Consider the following 19,337-nt stretch of genomic DNA (forward strand, 5'->3'; position numbering starts at 1 on the left):
TTACAACCGCAGCTGCCAGATGTTACAGCATACTGTAGTGGATGGGATTTCATAAAATCTCATCTCCACTATACATGCAGGGACGCCTCCGGCTTCCCTGTGTAACCGAACATGTGGCGCATCTTTCCAGACCGCAGTGTGTCTATTTACCTTGTGGAGATGCTCTCTGCAAGCTAGTCACCCATACAATGTATAGGATGCCGTGATTCCACATGTTTCAATGAACACATGCAGAATCACTGCGCTTACAAAAGTAGACAGCGCTTTGTATGGAGCGGACATGGGCTGCGTCCAAAGCGCTGCTAATACTGACCGTAGAAACGTACCCTTAGAGTATTGTGTTCAAATTGGTGGTGTTTTGGAGGTCATGGCCTGTGATCCTGGAAAAGTTTCACAGGGAATGCGGGCGAGAACAAACCATAGAAGCAGTACATGTTTCACAGAGGGCAATAATAAGTGACTTTCAGAGTGCTAAATAACATAATAATCCATTTCTTTGGGGAAATAACTGTAAAGTATTCATTGCTACCTAGCAGTACACTGATCTTGTAATGTTATAGGCTGCAGGATAGTTTCAACACATGCTAGAAGAAAGTGTGGACAGTTGTTGAACCATCATGAGACTACATAAAAGTCTCAGGATGGGTTCCTTTTTAGTAGTAGTGGGTAGGCTTTAAGGGTAAAATTTTTTGTGATCTGAGGAACAGATACTGCAAGAAGCCAGAGTGCACTGCCTCCTGAGAAATCTACTTTAGAAACAGAGAGCTAGCAGGAAATTTAAAATGTAAACGGGACACAGTCTTAGCTGAAGGCGATTTAAAAAGGATAACGGTTACATTACAGGGAAGGCCATTTTGTGTGTGTGTTTTTTTTTTTTTTTTTTTGTTTTTTTCCTCCCACAAAAACCCCTGTTGTGGATTTGTACCATTTTACCAGTCAGACAGACAGAAAATTTAAATGATATCTACACTTGTTATGATAAGGCATAATGTGTGGCTGGTTTTACTTTATATCAGACTTTAAGCCAAAAATAATAATTTTTCAAGGGATTCTGTCAGCAGGCATTTGCTATGTAATCCAATGACATTATGATGTATGGGTTAAAACACTCAATTTAACGATGTGTCACATCACGATGTGTGCTGTTTATTTACATTGAAGATTTTGTCTCCTGGTCATTGTCTGGACTACAGCAGCTTGTATATGCTAGTCTCACTGAGCCCCCTTCTGTGAGAAGCAGCTTAGTCTATAGACGATGAAAAATACAGAGCCTGGTGTGGGCAGGAGCAGCTTCTAAGTTCTGCTACATGCTAAGGCCTCTTTCGCACATCAGGTTTTCGCCGTCAGGCGCGATCCGGCGCTTTTGACAGAAACCGGATCAGGCGAAATGCAATGCCGGATCCGGTTTCCCCCCCATTGACTTGCATTTGCGCCGTATCGCGCCGGATGGCCATGCGTTTCATCCGGTTTTCGCCGGATCCGGCAATGTGTCGCAATGTGTCGCGATCCGGCGTCTGGAAAAAAACGTCTACTGTAATGTTTTTTGTCTCCGGCGAAAAAGCCGTACCCGCCGGATCCGGCGCGTCCGGCTTTTTCACACAATGAAAGCCTATGAGCGCCGCAATGCGCCGGATCCGGCTAAAGCCGGATCCGGTTTTTTGGTCTGAGCATGCTCAGTAGCTCTGCCCACAAGACATATATAAAAGCAAGACAGTGGGACCCACAGCCACACCCAACATGCCACCCAAGAAAGCAACCAAGCGAAGCAGGAGAAGGCAGGAGACCACTGCAGCACCATCAGCACCACCACCACCCCAAATGAAGCAGCAAATAGAACATGCTGAGGAGGGGAGGCCAGCAGCAGATGAGAGACGGTAATTATCAAATCCCCCATTCCTCCAAACTAGGGCCATGGAATATCAAGATATTCATTGGCCCTTTGTTTCTCTTTATTCAACAGCCGCCAAAGAGATGCAGCAGCAGCAGCAGCAGAAATGGCATCACTGGCAGCAGCAATACCCACAGCCATGGAGTCTGGCCATCAACAGGACAGCACATCTTCTTCTGGGAGCCCTCCCTCGCATCGTCAGCGTTTGTTTTTATTTCCAAAATCCATCATCTCTGTAATATATGTCTATTCATTGCCTTTTATTTCAAAACAGGAATCACAAGATGAAGAGGAGCTCCCAGAAGAAGAAGGAAGGGGTGGACAGACACCTGGAGTGGGCTCACAATTGGTAAGTTTTTTGCATCAAACGTAGAAACACAACATCACACTACACACAACACATAGAAAACAATGTTCTGCAGACCACACACAGCAAACAAATGCCTACATCCAAAGACATAACATTTTTTGTTTTCTTCTCTAGTCTTCCCAATCTGGTGCTCGGCCAAGAGGTCCTCGCAGTGCCTCCCAGGGTCGTCGGCGACAGCAACGCGGCGGTCACCAGCGTGTAAGTATAAATATTTTTGCTTTTTTTTTGCACTTTTTATTTCATTTCTTTTGTGGAGGCTAATTATGTTATTTTTGTCTTTTTCTTTAACAGCCTTCACAGCGTGCTCCCGACTCTGACGGTGAGGATGGAGGACTCGATGTGGACCACCTCATCGATCTCGTCAGAGAAAGGGAGCCGCTCTGGAATATGGCTGACCGCCGCCACGCTGACCTTATCGTTACCCGACGACTCTGGGAGGAGATCTGTTCTCTCCTTGTGGGCCGCTGGGAGGACCTCGAAGCTCGGGCCCAGATTAAAGAGCGTAAGTATATACAGTACCGGTTGCTTGATGTAAACCAGTGTTTCCCGAACTCCAGTCCTCGTGGTCCCCACGGATCATGTGTTCAGGATTTCTATTTACTATGGAAATCCTGAAAACATGACCCCTGGGGACCATGAGGACTGGAGTTTGTGAAACACTGATGTTGTATACTAACCACTCCTTTCTCGTTTCAGGGAACAGAATTGTGAATCGGTGGCGGTCTGTGATGGATCGTTTCAAGAAGGAGTTCAATAAAGAGATACGGGCCCCGAGTGGATCTGGAGGACGCAGGAGCAAGTACAAGTACGCAGAAGCCCTGTCGTTCCTCCGGGAAACAATGCTCACCAGAAGGTAAATATTACACACCACATGTGAAAAAAATGTTAGATGTAACTTTTTTTTTTCAGCCAGGGCCATACCATGTCAGTATTTTAATTGTTTTTTTTTCTCTTTATTCCACAGCACGGTGAGCAGCACTTGGGAGCCTGCACGATTGGACCCTTCTGAGGCGATCCCTGAGGAGACCGGCACCGAGGGACACTTCGACCGCCCCGGTACATCTGCACCTTCCCAGCCTTCCCACACATTCGACCCATCTGTCCCATCCACCAGCACAGGAGCATCGTGGCCGCCTACATTACATGAAGCTGCTGGTGAGGAGATCGATTTCCCTTTACCCCACCCTTCTGCCCCTGCCACCTCTAGTACACCTGCGGGTACTGGGCGGCTGCGGCAGAGGGGTCAGGAAAAGAGTTATGCGCAAGAGTTCTTGCATCTGAATGCATCTTTCCAGAACTGTCTAAAAGTCTTGTCAGAGCAAATCTCCGCAGGCTTTCAGCAGATCAACTCCAGCATTCTGGAGGTGAAGACACTTCTGCAAACCATGCATTCAGAAGCAAGATCTTCGCCAAACCACACCTTTTTCAGGTCTGTTGTGGAGCGCATGGCAACACTATCTCCTACCCAGCAGATGCATGTAATGCATTCGTGCCACGGTGCTCTACAGCAGGTTACCTCCCAACCTCCACCTCCCACCACTGTAGTTCCTCCACCTGCACCCCCTCCAGCCACTTTCCATCCTCCCCCTCCTATTACATCTGCACCCCCTCCAGCCACTTTCCATCCTCCCCCTCCTATTACATCTGCACCCCCTCCAGCCACTTTCCATCCTCCCCCTCCTATTACATCTGCACCCCCTCCAGGCACTTTCCATCCTCCCCCTCCTATTACATACCAGCAACCTCACCAGTACCAGACATCTCCCCACTTCCAGCAACCTGCCCCGTACCAAACTCCTTCCCCGTACCAAACTCCTTCCCCGTACCAAACTCCTTCCCCGTACCAAACTCCTTCCCCGTACCAAACTCCTTCCCCGTACCAAACTCCTTCCCCGTACCAAACTCCTTCCCCGTACCAAACTCCTTCCCCGTACCAAACTCCTTCCCCGTACCAAACTCCTTCCCCGTACCAAACTCCTTCCCCGTACCAAACTCCTTCCCCGTACCAAACTCCTTCCCCGTACCAAACTCCTTCCCCGTACCAAACTCCTTCCCCGTACCAAACTCCTTCCCCGTACCAAACTCCTTCCCCGTACCACTTTCCATCAACATCATCTGCTCCTACAGTCCCTGCCCAACCCTCCACTCCACCGCCCACCACCTCTTCTGCCTCCCACATGTCCACCCATTCTGTAGCTTTTTCCACACCTTCACCTCTAACTGTTCCTTCCCCACCACGATCCCAGTCCTCTCTCCACACACCCAGTGTCGAAGTGTCCCGCAGCCCCTCCAGCAGTATTTCCACCCCACAGTACACAGAGTTGTAATGTTTTTTTTTTGTAATAAAAATGCCCATTGGGTTTAAAACCTTTATTAAAAAAGTTTTTTGCACTTTAAAAACATAAAAAAAAAAAAAATTTAAATAAAAGTTAAATTATCGTTTCACAATGGTTGTCTGTCATTTCTTTCTGCGGCGAACTATGTTTTAAAAAAAGGTTAAATACAGGGTATTTCAAAGGTAAAAAGGTATTCAAAACCAGGTATATAACTGTGGGTAAATTTTAGCTTTTTGCCACAGTTGTGTTCCTGGTTGTGTTTGAAGCAAAGTATTTCACCTAAAAAGTTGTGTTTATTGTTGGTGATTTCCTACCAATGTACACAACTTTTGTTAAAAGGTGAAATACTTTGCATAAAACACAACCAGGTACACACCTGTGGCCTAAAGGTAAAAATAGTAAGACCATGACAAGATAGCCAACTTTGGTTGGCAAAGGTATATACTGTTGGTCCAGAAGGTACACAAGTTTAGGGCACAAATCTTTCACACTCTGTCATCCCAGTGTACTCTGCCTTGAGGTGACATAAAGTATAGTGGAAAATTGTCCCTGAAACCGTCACAGAACTTCTAGTGGTAATATTTCCAATGACAACATCCATCTTCGCCAGTAACTTGCTCTTCTCTCTAACCTGCACTTTCTTCTCTACAACCTGTCAAAGAAGGGCTGTAGGAACATGCTATATCTAGTTTTCCAGTAGCCAATCCCGTTCGGAAGGCCACAAGGGTCAATTTTAAAAACCAGATCCGGCGTAATCCGTCGAAAAACGGATAGAAAAACGGATGAACCGGATGAGACGGATCCGGTTTTGTCTGTCAAGAACAAGACGGATCCGGCAGAAAACCGGATCCGGCACTTCAGGTTTTACAAAACATTTGCCGGATCCGGCATTCCGGCACGACGCCGGATCGCGCCTGACGCCGAAAACCTGATGTGTGAAAGTAGCCTTAGTCTAACAACTTGGAGTCAGAACGGCTGTACCTAGAAACTAAGTGATACATAGTTGAATTCAGGGTCTCTTTAAATATATCAGGCTGTTCTCAAAAACCTGCTGACATATACCTTTTTAATGCGTAGCCACTTTCTTTTGTTTAGTTTACCTGTCCATAAAATGGCTGCTGGTAGAGAAGCATGTAACAAGAGAAAGTGCTTGAACTCTTTAAACTACTGTATATACTCGTGTATAACTGACCCGAGTATAAGCCGCCCCCCCTAATTTTGCCACAAAAAACTGGGAAAACTTATTGACTCTCGTATAAGCCTAGGGTGGGAAATGCAGCAGCTACTGGTAACTTTCAAAAATAAAAATAGATACCAATAAAAGTAAAATTGAGACATCAGTAGGTTAAATGTTTTTGAATATCCATATTGAATCAGGAGCCCCATATAATGCTCCAATACAGTTCATGATGGCCCCATAAGATGCTCCATACAAAATATACCCCATATAATGCTGCACAAAGGTTAATAATGGCCCCATAAGATGCTCCATAGAATAATATGCCCCATATGCTGTTCCATAGGTTATGCCCCCATATAATGCTCCATAGATTATGCCCCCATAAAATGCTCCATAGATTATGCCCCCATGAGATTCTCCATAAGATGCTCCATTGATTATGCGCCATAAGATGCACCATAGATTATGCCCCACAGACTATGACCCCATAAAATGCTCCATATATTATGCCCCATAAGATGCTCCATAGATTATGCCCCCATGAGATTCTCCATAAGATGCTCCATAGATTATGCACCATAAAATGCACCATAGATTATGCCCCACAGACTATGCCCCCATAAGATGCTCCATAGATTATGCCCCCATAAGATGCTCCATAGATTATGCCCCCATAAGATGCTCCATAGATTATGCCCCCATAAGATGCTCCATAGATTATGCCCCCATAAGATGCTCCATAGATTATGCCCCCATAAGATGCTCCATAGATTATGCCCCCATAAGATGCTCCATAGATTATGCCCCCATAAGATGCTCCATAGATTATGCCCCCAGAAGATGCTCCATAGATTATGCCCCTATAAGATGCTCCATAAAATGCTCCATAGATTAATAAAGTAAATTTTTCCAACTCAACTTGAGAATAAACAAAGGATTTTATTTGCAGTAAACATTTTGGTCAATACATCTTGCCTTCATCAATACACTGCAGAAACCAAAATATCACAGAAAAATAAATACAACTATGTAAGTTACATCCATGAGTATAACAAGAAGAATAGGCGACAAAATGTGTCAAATAGTGCACAAGTGATGAGGGATTGGAAAAACATGGGAATGGAGAGGAAAACACATGGTCCGTGAATATGGAGTCTAAAGGAATGTGGCAATAAGTATACGTCCCTAGAGGTATGTTGGTCATTTGTTCTATAAAATCACTAAGATATAGATACTCACAGTAAAATAACACTGAAATGGAGAGAATCATAGACTCCTATGGGGTTACAATACCCCTGCTGTGGAGGGACAGCGGCGAGCAGCGATGGACCGGGGTCAGATGAATATCGCATATACTTGCCCCTTCCTGGCGCTGTCTCTGCAACCCCTGCGTTTCCGGCAGCTCTTCCTTCAGCGGTCACGTAGTACCACTCATTAAAGTCATGAATGTGCGCATATTCGTGACTTTAATGAGCAGTACCACGTAACCGCTGGAGGAAGGAAAGGAGACTGTGGGAGAAGCGAGGGGGCTGCAGAGATACGCCGGGGGGGGGGGGGGGGGGGTCTGTATGATCTGACACCCCCCCTCCCCCGCCGACCCCCTAGCATATATGACTCGCCTATAAGCCGAGAGTGGGGGGGACTTTCAGCCCAAAAAATGGGCTGAAAAATCTCGGCTTATACGCCAGTATATACGGTATTTCTCCTCGACTAGACTGAAACTTTGCAGCAGGTTTCGTGCATGTTCTATTTACCTGCGTAAACTGCTAAGTAAATATGGTAGAAACGCTTCTGTTGTGACAACCTGGTTGGGTCCTATTTGTATAGCTAGAGTTTCTTCTAGGGCACTTTCACATGCACTTTTTTCTGCATTTTTTTTTTTTTTTTTTTAATCCCTTCTCACCAGAGACTTTTTCCCATTTTTGAGTCATATTTTTAATGACCCCATTCATTTTACTATATAATGTACTGGAAAAATGGCCATAGGGTGGTTTTTACGCTTTTTTTTTAAATTTTTTTTATTATAATCTAATCTTTCTGCCGATGTACAGTACCGTTCAAAAGTTTAGGGTCACTTAGAAATGTCCTTATTTTTTTTAAAGAAAAGCAGTTTTTTCCAATGACACTAACATTAAATGATTCCGAAATACACTCTATACATTGTTAATGTGGTAAATGACTATTCAAGCTGCAAACATATGGTTTGTAATGCAATATCTTCATAGGTATATAGAGGCCCATTTCCAACAACCATCACTCCAGTGATCTTATGGTACTTTGTGTTTGCTAACTGTGTAAGAAGGCTAATGGATGGTTAGAACACCCTTGAAAACCCTTGTGCAAGTATGTTAGCACAGCTGAAAACAGTTTGGCATAGTGGTAAAATCCGCAGCATGTTCATTATTTTTGCAGAATCGCGGCGATGCTGCCGCCGTAGGATTGCATTGAAACGCTCACTTTACGCATGTGGCTATGCCCACCATGCGTAAAGTGAGCGCTTCATGGGCGGTTGGTACCCAGGGTCTGGAGGAGAGGAGACTCTCCTCCATGCCATGGGTATCATAGTCCTGTAAAAAATAGAATTAAAATAGAAAATAGGGATATACTCACCTTCTGATGGCACACCCGGGATCTTCCTGCCTCTCAGCCATGCTGCCAGCGTCTTCTGTTCCCAGAGATGCATTGTGCGAATCACCTGAGATGACGTCGCGGTCTCGAGCGTGACGTCACAAAGGTCCTTCGCGCAAAGCATCCCTGGGAACGGAGATTGCCGGCAGCGTGGCTGAGAGGCGGGAAGATTCCGGGTGTGCCATCAGAAGGTGAGTATATCCTTTTTTTTTTTTTTTTTAACATCCTATCTTATACTATTGATGCTGCGTAGGCAGCATCATTAGTAAAAAGTTGGTCACACTTGTCGAGCACTATGCTTGACAAGTGTGACCAACCTGTCAATCACTTTTCCAAGCGATGCTTTAAATCGCTTGGAAAGCGCAAGCATTCTGCAAGCTAAAAACGCTTGCAAAACGCTTGTGTTTTACCCGCAGTAGGGAGTTGCGGAAATGCTGCGGACATTTCCGCAGCATTTTTGCAACGTGGGAACTTTGCCTAAGTATTTAATGCTACCTACACTACATCAAATATTTGGAAAGAATTGAAAATTGACGTTTTTGTTGAGGGTGTTTTTTTCATAATAAAAATTTATGGTCTCTAAATGTATTTGGATGATAAATATAAAATGTAAATTATTGTTTTAACTTGACTTTTAATTTTTTATAGGTTCTCTTCTAATCACCATGTCATCTGTGTGGGTAAGTATGGACTATAATCTTGCTGCTTACATCCTAAACCAAGCTGGAATGCCCCGTGCAGTGCTTCTCAATCTGTGAATCACCATCTTTTATGAGGTGCTGCTGGAGAGAAGGGTCTTTTCGGCTTTAGTAACATTATTGACTTTTTTTTTTTGCTTATTTTAATCTTGGTTCAAGAGACAAATGGTAAGGTAAACTGAGGCGATATTTTTCCATGTTTTGTCTTGGACTACAGACAATGGTGAGGTCCAAGTATAATCAGACTTGTAAAAAGATTTAGGAGCTGTGGTTTACTAAAACTGATAAATTCATAAAGATGTTTGACACTTGCAAAGTGTACCTGACATTTCAGTTAACGTTTCAAAATAAGTAGTCATGTTTGTTTGTGTAACATATGAGGAGTAATGCCATTTCAGACCAAAATGTCACTTGTATCTTGCATTTTTCACCATGTTTCTTCTTTGCAAATACCATAGCTAATTGGCAATTGTCTCTGAACTCTGATGCAGTGACTCTTCAGCTGTTCAGTGATTTGAAAAAAAAAGTGCATCCGAATTCTGGGTCAAGTAAAATAAAAAAAAAAATCTCTATTGCTTGACAAAAATCTTGACACACTATGCACAAGATTGAAAATTTCAGGCCTATGGCAAGAGTCAGCTAGTGAGGGCACTGCCATCACAGGGAGTGGTTGCCATCTTGAATTCTGAGCTCTATTGTGAACCTCCACACTGCTCTTGTTCAGCAGCTCACAGATAGTTGATGCAGAAGGACTGGCTCTTTACTTTCCCCTGTCTAGTCTTTGCACCAAAAATTTGGTGCATTTTTGGCACATGGTGTTGCCCCATTAGACTACGCCCCCTTTCTGACAAACCTCTCAATTTTTCAAACAAGCCACAAGCTTACAATCTACAATGAGGTGGGGTAGATACAGAGTACAGGTGTGTATTTACAATGATGATCCAGCCATCTTGAGGGAGTGAGGGATAGATGGAGATAGTGAATGGGCTACACATGCACACTTACACATAAAATGACTTTGATTAGTGAACGTGATAGGCCGCTCTGAACAGAGGCGTTTTGAGGGAGCGCCTAAAACTGCAAATTGTGGATAGTCATAATTTCTTGGGGTAGAGCATTCCAGAGGATTGGCACAGTGTGGGAGAGAAGTCTTTGAGTCGGGAGTGGGAAGTGCGGATTAGTGCAGAGGTTAGTCGAAAGTCGTTTGCAGAGTGCAGCGGTCGGTTAGGCCGATAGACAGAAATGAGGGAGGAGATGTAGGGGGGTGCCGCACTGTGGAGAGCTTTGTAGGTGAGAACAAGTACTTTGAATTGGATCCTGTAATGAATGGGCAGCCAGTGTAACAATTGGCGAAGAGCGGACTCGTCCGAATACCGATTAGCCAGATGGATGACCCTGGCTGCTGCATTAAGTATGGACTGGAGAGGGAAAAGTCGAGTAACGGGGAGGTAAATTAATAGTGTTGCAGTAGTCCAGGCGGGAGTGGATCAATGCAACAGCGAGGATTTTTGTTTCCATGGTGAGAAAAGGGAGGATTCTGGGGATGTTCTTTAGGTGTAAGCGGCAAGAGTGGGCAAGAGATTGTATATGGGATGTGAAGGAGAGATTGGTGTCAAACATTGCACCCAGACAGCATGCCTGCTGCCGGGGTGTTATTATGGTGCCACCCACGGAGAGGGAAATGTCAGATTTAGGGAGGTTAGTAGACGGCGGGAGTAGAATAAGTTCAGTTTTTGAGAGGTTAAGTTTCAGATAAAAAACGGACATGATGTTGGAGCTTGCATACAGACAGTCTTGCGCTCTGTAGTACAGTGGGGTAAGGTCAGGGACTGACGTTTATAGTTGTCATCAGCATAAAGATGGTACTGAACGCCAAATATGCCGATGGTCTGTCCAATTGGGGCCGTGCAGAGAGAAGAGAAGGGGGCCACGGACTGAGCCCTGAGGTACCCTGACAGCGAGAGGAAGAGGAGGTGACGTGGAGCCAGCAAACAAAACACTGAAGGAGCGGTCAGAAAGATGGGAAGAGAACCAGGAAAGAGCGGTGTCCTTAATGCCTAGTGACTGGAGTTTAGAGAATAGGAGACAGTGGTCAACAGTGTTGAAAGCTGCAGAAAGGTCGAGAAGAATGAGCAGAGCGTGTTCACCGTTACATTTTGCTGTCAGAAGGTCATTGGTGACTGAGTGCAGTTTCAGTCGAATGTAGGGGCGTGGAAGCCGGACTGTGAAGGGCCTAAGTGGGAGTGAGTGGAGAGGTAACGGGTAAGGGGTAGACTAGGCGCTTCAAAAGATTAGAGATGAAGGGGAGAATGGAGACTGGTCTGCAGTTGTTTGTGCAGGATGGGTCGAGAGCAGATTTCTTTAGTAATAGAGTAACGATAGAGTGTTTGAAGGAAGATGGGAAAATGCCCGAGGAGAGGGAGAGATTAAAGATTGTAGATAGGTGAGTTGTGACAACTGGAGGAGATGTGAGGGAATGGGGTCGGTAGTGCATGTAGTCGGACGAGAAGGAGTCTGGAGACTTCTTCTGTGATGGGATCAAATGTGGAAAGTGAGCCAGGGGAAATGCAGTTAGGGATGGGACGGATATGATCTATTTTCTCTATAAAGTGGGAAGCCAGGTCATCCTCACAAATGTCTGCGATAGGGGCTTGTGCTTTTGGCCTGAGGAGAAAGGTGTTAAAGAGTTTCTTGTGGGTTTTGGCTAGTGAGGAGATCAGCGTGGTGAAGTAGGTCTGTTTGGCAAGGTGAAGGGCAGAGTTATAGGTTCTTAACATAAATTGGAAGTGGATGAAGTCTTCTGGTGTGCGGGTTTTTCTCCATCGGCGTTCAGCACTCCTAGAGCATTGCTGGAGAAGCAGAGTTTGTGATGTTAGCCAGGGCTCTTTTACTCTGTGTTTGGAGGTTCTGAGGGTGAGGGGCGCTACATGGTCAAGGGTGCTTCGTCGTAGTGATGAACAGCCAGATCAGGACAGGAAAAAGAGGAGATTGGGGACAGGGAAGATTGTAGGGAGTCTGAAAGTGTCTGAGGGTTAATGGCTTGTAGATTTCTGAATGTGTGATAGGTAGGAGTGTGCTGGGGTGGATGAGGATTTGTGAGCGTGAAGGAGAGAATGATGTGGTCAGAGAAGGGAAGCGGTGAGTTATTTAGGTAGGAGATTGAGCAGAGCCGGACAAAGACCAGGTCAAGGGTGTTACCGTCTGTGTGTCTCGGAGGTTGAGAGCTGTGAGAGGCCAAGAGAAGTGGTTAGTGTTAGAAGCTGGGATGCAGATGTGGAAGTGGGGCTGTTAATGGGGATGTTGAAGTCTCCCAGGACAAGGGTTGGGAGTTCTGAGGACATGCAGTGCGGCAGCCAGGCTGAGAAGTGGTCAAGGAATTAGGTGGGTGAGCCTCCGGGCCGGTATATGACCGCTACTCTGAGAGGGAGGGGACGGAAGAGCCTGATGGTGTGGACCTCAAAAGAAGGGAGTGAGAGTGATGGAACTGGGGGGATGACCTGGAAGGTGCATTATGGGGACAGGCGTATGACGACTCCACCACCAGGTCTGTTTGTGAGTCTCGGGGAATGGGTGAATTGTAAGCCACCATGGGAAATGGCAGCAGGGGAGACAGTGTCAGAATCCTGAATCCAGGTTTCAGTGAGGGCCAACAGATTCAGAGAGTTGTTCAGAAAGTAATTTTGCAAGAAAGGAAGTTTGTTACATACAGACCGTGGATTCCAGAGGGCACAATTGAAAGAAGGAGATGAAGGAGTGCAAGTAATATTAATAAGATTATTATGGTTTTGATATGGGGTAGGGGTTGAGGTTGGGAGATGGTGGATCGGGGTTGGGGGAGATGTCCCCTGAACTCAGTAGGAACATAAAGAACAAGTAGTTCTTTGAATTGTTAGAAGTTTTGTGCAGTGTATTTGGGCAAGGTGGGCTGAGGTTTTTCAGGAAGGTGAGAAGTGCATGGGAGCTGTACATGGGAGAGGAAAGTATAGAGGGGCTGATATGTATGAGTGGTGATGGGGCGGTGAATGTGGATGGCAAGGGAACACAGGAGGATAGAAATAAAGCACATGATTAAAAAGGAGAGCAAAGTGTGGTTTACCTGACTCCTGCCCTGACTAACTGTCATGGAGTAACTGTCTTTTTTGTTGGTTGCTTAGCTAATGCGATGCTTTGCTAGATATGTGCGACCTCACACATGCGTGTTCCCCTAAGAATAATTCTAAATTTATACACTGATTCAACACTGTGTACTTCATATGCACCAAACTTGTGTTTTTTACCCTTCTCAAACCTACAAAAATCAGAAAGGTCATAAAATGCACTAAATTTATTTCTGACCTGCACAAAAATACATTTAGTAAATTACGTCAGTCATATGGTAGTGACTGTAAAAAAAATTCTCCATAGCTGTTCTTTACTGTGGAGAATTTGATACACAACGCTCTATTACCTCAGTATGTGAAAATTATTGATTTAAGGAGTAGACTCATGAAAGTGTTCCCGGATCTTGGCCTCCTCCTTTGATTATTTTGGCTCTTGCGTTCAGTGTGGTTTATATTATAAGATTAAACGGTGATATCAATTCCACACGTTTATTTTTCACTGTTAGCCATAGGAAATGCATAGATCTATAGAAAATTACTCTGTCGCCTAATTGGGGGACACAGAACCGTGGGTGTTATGCTGCTGTCCACTAGGAGGCGACACTATGCATAATCTGAAAAAGATTAACTTTGGCTCCTCCTCTGCAGTATACACCCCTGGACGGCGTCGGCCTTCTCCAGTTTTTGCTTAGTGTCGCAAGGAGGCACACCTTTTTTCTTCTGTTTTTTCCTTTTTTTGTCCGGAAATACAGATGAAGAAAATTGGGTCTCCAGCGAGACTCCCGGCATGGCTCCCTCCTCGGTCCCCTATTAGGGGTACCCGGTTGAGGTCGAGGTGGCTATTCCCCATGTCGCTCCCTCCCCAGTCCCTCGGGTCCTGGTTCGAGGTCGAGACCCCCCTCCTTCCCCAACCCCTTTAAGGGGTCTGGGTTGAGGTTGAGGCGAGGATGAAGACCCCCTGACGGTGACAGACGCACCCTCCCTAATCCCCCGCAGGGGGCATTAGGTTGAGACGCCTCAGGTAGGGTCGGAGATCAGGCAGCATTCCGCAGCTTCCAGGGACCCCAGGCCGGCTGAGGGATCCTGTTGGGGCCGGGGAAGGGTGCGGACTGGATGGCACAGCAGAGACAGGGCTTTTCTGCATCCCTGTCTCTGCAACAGCAGCAGCTCCATAGCTCTTCAGGGGCCCCCCATATAGAAACCGCTATCCCTGCTACCCCCACCGCTATCCAGTCGACCATTCTGGGGGGGTCTGGTACAAATCCGCCCCCCCCCCCCCGAACTACCGCGCCGCTCTGGAGCCCTCCTGGGCATCAGGCCTCTAATTTAGACCGCGGCTTCGGCCTAGCCGAAGCCGCCGCCTTTTCCCCGCCCCCCCGGCTCGCCCCCCGGATGACCAAAATGACACGCTGGAGGGTCATAGAAGGGGCGGATTGAGGCAGAAAGGGCGCGTTTTTACACAGCCCAGCGCGCCCTTTTCAGCTCTCCGCCCCCTCCTCCCTCTCCTCAGAGTCCCGGTGGCCATTTTTTCTGGATGAGATCCAGGAGAGGAGCATCACAGCGGTCTCCGGGGGGCACAGAACTGGGATCTGTCGGCGCTGGACCAGGGGCACACCGGTGGGGTAAGCTCACAGCTGGGTTCTCATACTCAGCTGTGAATCTATACTTCCTATAAGGCTCTCTGTGGGTTCCCTCTGCGTAGCCACCCCTGTACGATCCCTTATAGCCAGCCTTTGTGCACTATGCCGGGCTCAAGGAAGAGAACCAGGCAGGAATGTTTCTATGCATTCTGCACAGCCTGCAAAGCCACGCTCCCTAGTGGCAGCACGTATCCGCACTGCCGGGATTGCATCCAGAACTCTGGGTCAGAACCCCAGGGAGTCCCTACTGACGCTTCAGTGTCACAGGCCACGCCGGAATGGGCAACTCAGATGTCAGTCTATGACACAGTCCATAGACAACCTAACTGCTACATTGCTGCAAGCTCTGCAGAGTCGGGCCCCGGCTATGGACGGTACACAGCAAACGGACAGCTTGTCTCAGGAACATGCTGCTTCCGACTCTCACAGACGTAAGCGGACCCACAGGTCTCGATCACCTGAGTCGCACTATAGCACAAGGTCGTCCCCCTCCAGGGAGAGACAGCGTCATTCCAGGTCTCCTGGGCAGTCCCCTGCCACAGACAGACAATACAATTTACCACAGGGATCCCCCACCACAGAAGACCCCCGCCCCAGGTCGCCCTCCAGGGATCACCTTAGCGAGGCACAGGATTCGGAGGGCATCTGTGACTCCGACTCAGATAACGAAACGGACAGGTCCGTGGTACCTTCTCCCCCTAGCAATACAGCGCTAGTTGAGGACATAATTTCTGCCATTCATCGGGTACTAAAAATTCCAGAGTCGGCCCCGGAAGTCCCAGAACATAGGATTTGCTTCGAAAGCGTTCAGAAACCACCTAAGGTCTTCCCTAATCACCATGAGTTTGAGAAAATACTTACCAAACAGTTTGCGCAGCCTGAGAAAAAATTCGCTAATCGCAAATATTTGGAAGCGAAGTACCCCTTCCCACAGAAAGACACCAAACAATGGACAGATCCACCTGAAGTGGACCCTCCGGTTTCTAGGCTAGCAGCGCAGACTTTACTCTCTCTGCCGGATAGCTCAACCCTCAGGGACGCAGCAGACCGGCAAGTAGAACGCATGGCTCGTTCTATTTTCGAAGCGGCAGGCGCCTTTCTGGGCCCTGCGTTTGCTTCAGTTTGGGCAGCCAAGGCCATCCTGGCTTGGGCCAAAAAACTACAGGAGGGTCTTCAGGCTTCAAATCCTGAGCTCTCGGACCAAGCGGTCCAGATAGCAGTGGTAGCAGACTACATGATTCATGCAGCCCTGGATTCCGCCAGAGGTGTAGCGGGAATAGCATCAAACGCCATCACGATCCGACGCATCCTCTGGCTGCGAGAATGGAAAGCGGATGCGGCCTCAAAGAAGTCCCTCACGCGACTTCCGTATTTTACTGGAAGACTTTTCAGCGAAAAGTTGGACACCATGATTGCCAATGCCACTGGGGGTAAGAGTACCTCTCTCCCTCAACTAAAACCGAAATGCACGTTTAAACGAAGAAATCAGACGCGATTCCGATCCTTTCGGAATTCCTCGGGCTGGTCCGTTTCGCACCCAGTGCAAAACCGTAACCGTTCTCCACGCGGGGACAACCCACGGACGCAGCAGCGACCGGACAGGGCTTGGCAGTCGAAAGCAGGCCAAGCGAAACCCAAGGGAGGAAAACCTCAGAACTTCGCTTCATCATGACTCGCGACCTCCGGAAGACACCCCACCAGTAGGCGGCCGACTTTTACTCTTTCAGCAAGTCTGGCTGCCTATTACAGAAGACAGGTGGGTCAGGGAAATAGTGTCTTCCGGATACAAGATAGAGTTCACTTCCGTTCCACCGAACCGGTTCTTCCTTTCTATTCCTCCAACACCACCAGAAAAGGCTCGTGCTTTCCACCAAGCGGTTTCCTCTCTCCTTCAATCAGGAGTTGTGGTGCCGGTTCCCGCAAACGAGAGATTCCGAGGATTCTACTCAAATTTGTTCGTAGTCCCCAAGAAAGGAGGCGGCGTCCGACCCATTCTGGACCTAAAACAGCTCAACAATTACGTACGGGTCCGTCATTTCTGCATGGAGTCCCTCCGGTCCATCATTGCATCCATGGACCAGGGAGAATACCTTGCCTGCATAGACATACAGGATGCGTACCTCCACATACCAATTGCTCCCGCCCACCAAAGGTTTCTCAGGTTCGCGGTCAACCAAAATCACTACCAGTTTGTCGCCCTTCCGTTCGGACTCGCCACGGCTCCAAGAACGTTCACCAAAGTCATGGCGGCCACCATGGACGTCCTGCACTCAAGAGGCATCCTAGTCGTCCCGTACCTGGACGACCTCCTCATCAAGTCTCCCACTTTCAAAGACTGCGAGGTCAGTGTCTCAATTACACTAGACACTCTGAGTCGCCTGGGATGGCTAGTCAACCTACAGAAATCGTCGACTATCCCAACTCGGACTCTAACATTCCTGGGAATCGTATTCGACACCGCCAGGGGCCTGGTACTCCTTCCCAAGGACAAGACACTTGCCATCCGTCTGGGAGTTCGCACACTCCTTCGCAGTCCTCCTCGATCTCTCCGGTTTGCCATGAGAGTCCTAGGCCGGATGGCAGCAGCAATAGAGGCAGTGCCATTTGCCCAGTTTCACCTCAGGGTCCTTCAACTAGCCATACTCAGGTCTTGGGACAGGAACCCCTTCTCCCTCGACAGGGAGTTCAGGTTGACGTCATCAACCAGGAGGTCCCTGCATTGGTGGCTCAAACCAACCTCGCTTACACGAGGGAAGCCATTCCTCTCAGGACAATGGAAGATCCTGACTACCGATGCAAGCCTGACAGGCTGGGGGGCGGTGCACCTACATCACAGGGCACAGGGCAAGTGGTCACCGAGGGAAGTGACATTGCCCATCAATGTTCTGGAAATCAGGGCCATCCTCTTGGCACTGAGAGCCTTTCATCACTTGCTTGCAGCCTCACACATACGGATACAGTCGGACAATGCCACGGCTGTGGCATACGTGAACCACCAAGGCGGGACCCGCAGCGCCCAGGCGATGAGAGAAGTGGCTCATATCCTCCGCTGGGCGGAAGACACGAGGTCGGTACTTTCTGCGGTACACATTCCGGGTGTAGAAAACTGGGAAGCCGACTTCCTCAGCAGGCAAGGAATGGACTCGGGGGAGTGGTCTCTCCATCCCGAGATTTTTTACCAGATCTGTCAACGCTGGGGAACCCCGGAGGTGGACCTAATGGCATCCCATCTCAATACCAAGGTCCCCAATTTCATGGCCAGGACACACGACCCGCGGTCGCTCGGAGCGGATGCCCTGGTCCAGGACTGGTCCCAGTTCCGACTCCTGTACATTTTTCCACCCCTCCCCCTAATCGCCATGGTCGTGAGGAAGATCAAGCAAGAGGGAGTTCCGACCATCCTCATCGTGCCAGACTGGCCCAGACGTACATGGTACGCCGACATCGTCCAACTTACAGCAGACGCCCCCTGGCGTCTACCCGACCGTCACGACCTTCTGTCTCAAGGTCCGTTCTTCCACCAGAATTCAGGGGCTCTCAATTTGACGGCATGGTCCTTGAAACCTGGATTCTAACCCAGGCAGGTTTTTCACCGGCAGTCATTGCAACTATGATCAGGGCAAGGAAGCCTGCCTCCGCCAAGCTCTATTATCGTACCTGGAGAGCTTTCTTTTCTTGGTGCGAATCTCATGGACAAGTCCCACTCCCTTATTCCCTCCCGAAGGTACTAGGTTTTCTTCAATCGGGCTTAGATGCCAAGCTATCCTTAAGTTCGCTTAAGAGTCAGGTGTCGGCGCTTTCAGTCCTTTTTCAAAAGCGCATTGCTATTAAACCGCAAGTAAGGACTTTCATCCAGGGAGTTTCCCGATTGGTTCCTCCCTACAAACGTCCGCTGGATATGTGGGACCTCAATCTGGTCCTGACGGCATTGCAAGCTTCACCCTTCGAACCTCTTAGAGGAGTTCCACTCTCCATTCTGTCTCAGAAAGTGGTTTTTCTAGTGGCGATCACCTCGTTACGCAGAGTGTCGGAATTGTCAGCACTTTCCTGCAGACAGCCTTTCCTAGCCTTTCACCAGGACAAGGTGGTTCTCCGCACGGTACCATCCTTCCTTCCGAAGGTTGTGTCCAACTTTCACCTCAATGAGGAGATTTCACTGCCTTCCCTTTGCCCGGTTCCGGTTCATAGAGTGGAGAAGGCTCTGCATATGCTTGACCTCGTCAGAGCATTGTGGATTTACGTGTCCAGGACTGCACCTTTCCGGAAATCTGATTCCCTCTTCATTCTTCCGGAAGGTAGTCGCAAGGGGTTGCCGGCTTCCAAGGCTACCCTTGCCAGGTGGATCAAGTCCACCATACATGAGGCCTACCGACTTAACAGTTCCCCTCTTCCGGCCGGTATCACGGCACACTCTACACGGGCAGTAGGGGCCTCCTGGGCCATTCGGCATCAGGCTTCGGCACAACAAGTGTGTAAGGCGGTCACTTGGACTAGCCT

At 48.0% G+C, this 19,337-nt stretch overlaps 1 protein-coding gene across 2 annotated transcripts in view; it reads left to right on the plus strand.

The window, feature by feature from the left end:
* The window catches only part of ANXA3 (annexin A3), a 99,747-nt gene that overhangs the window by 26,327 nt on the left and 54,083 nt on the right, over positions 1–19,337 (plus strand). For both annotated transcript variants that reach the window (XM_073542123.1, XM_073542119.1), the window contains exon 2: positions 9,051–9,082. In XM_073542123.1, the coding sequence (XP_073398224.1) occupies positions 9,068–9,082 (15 nt within the window). In that variant the 5' untranslated portion in view covers positions 9,051–9,067. The remainder of the gene's footprint in view (positions 1–9,050; positions 9,083–19,337) is intronic.

This window comes from Dendrobates tinctorius, unplaced genomic scaffold (genome assembly GCF_039654945.1).
Source record: "Dendrobates tinctorius isolate UK_male_01 unplaced genomic scaffold, ASM3965494v1 ptg000011l, whole genome shotgun sequence".
Classification (NCBI taxonomy): domain Eukaryota; kingdom Metazoa; phylum Chordata; class Amphibia; order Anura; family Dendrobatidae; genus Dendrobates; species Dendrobates tinctorius.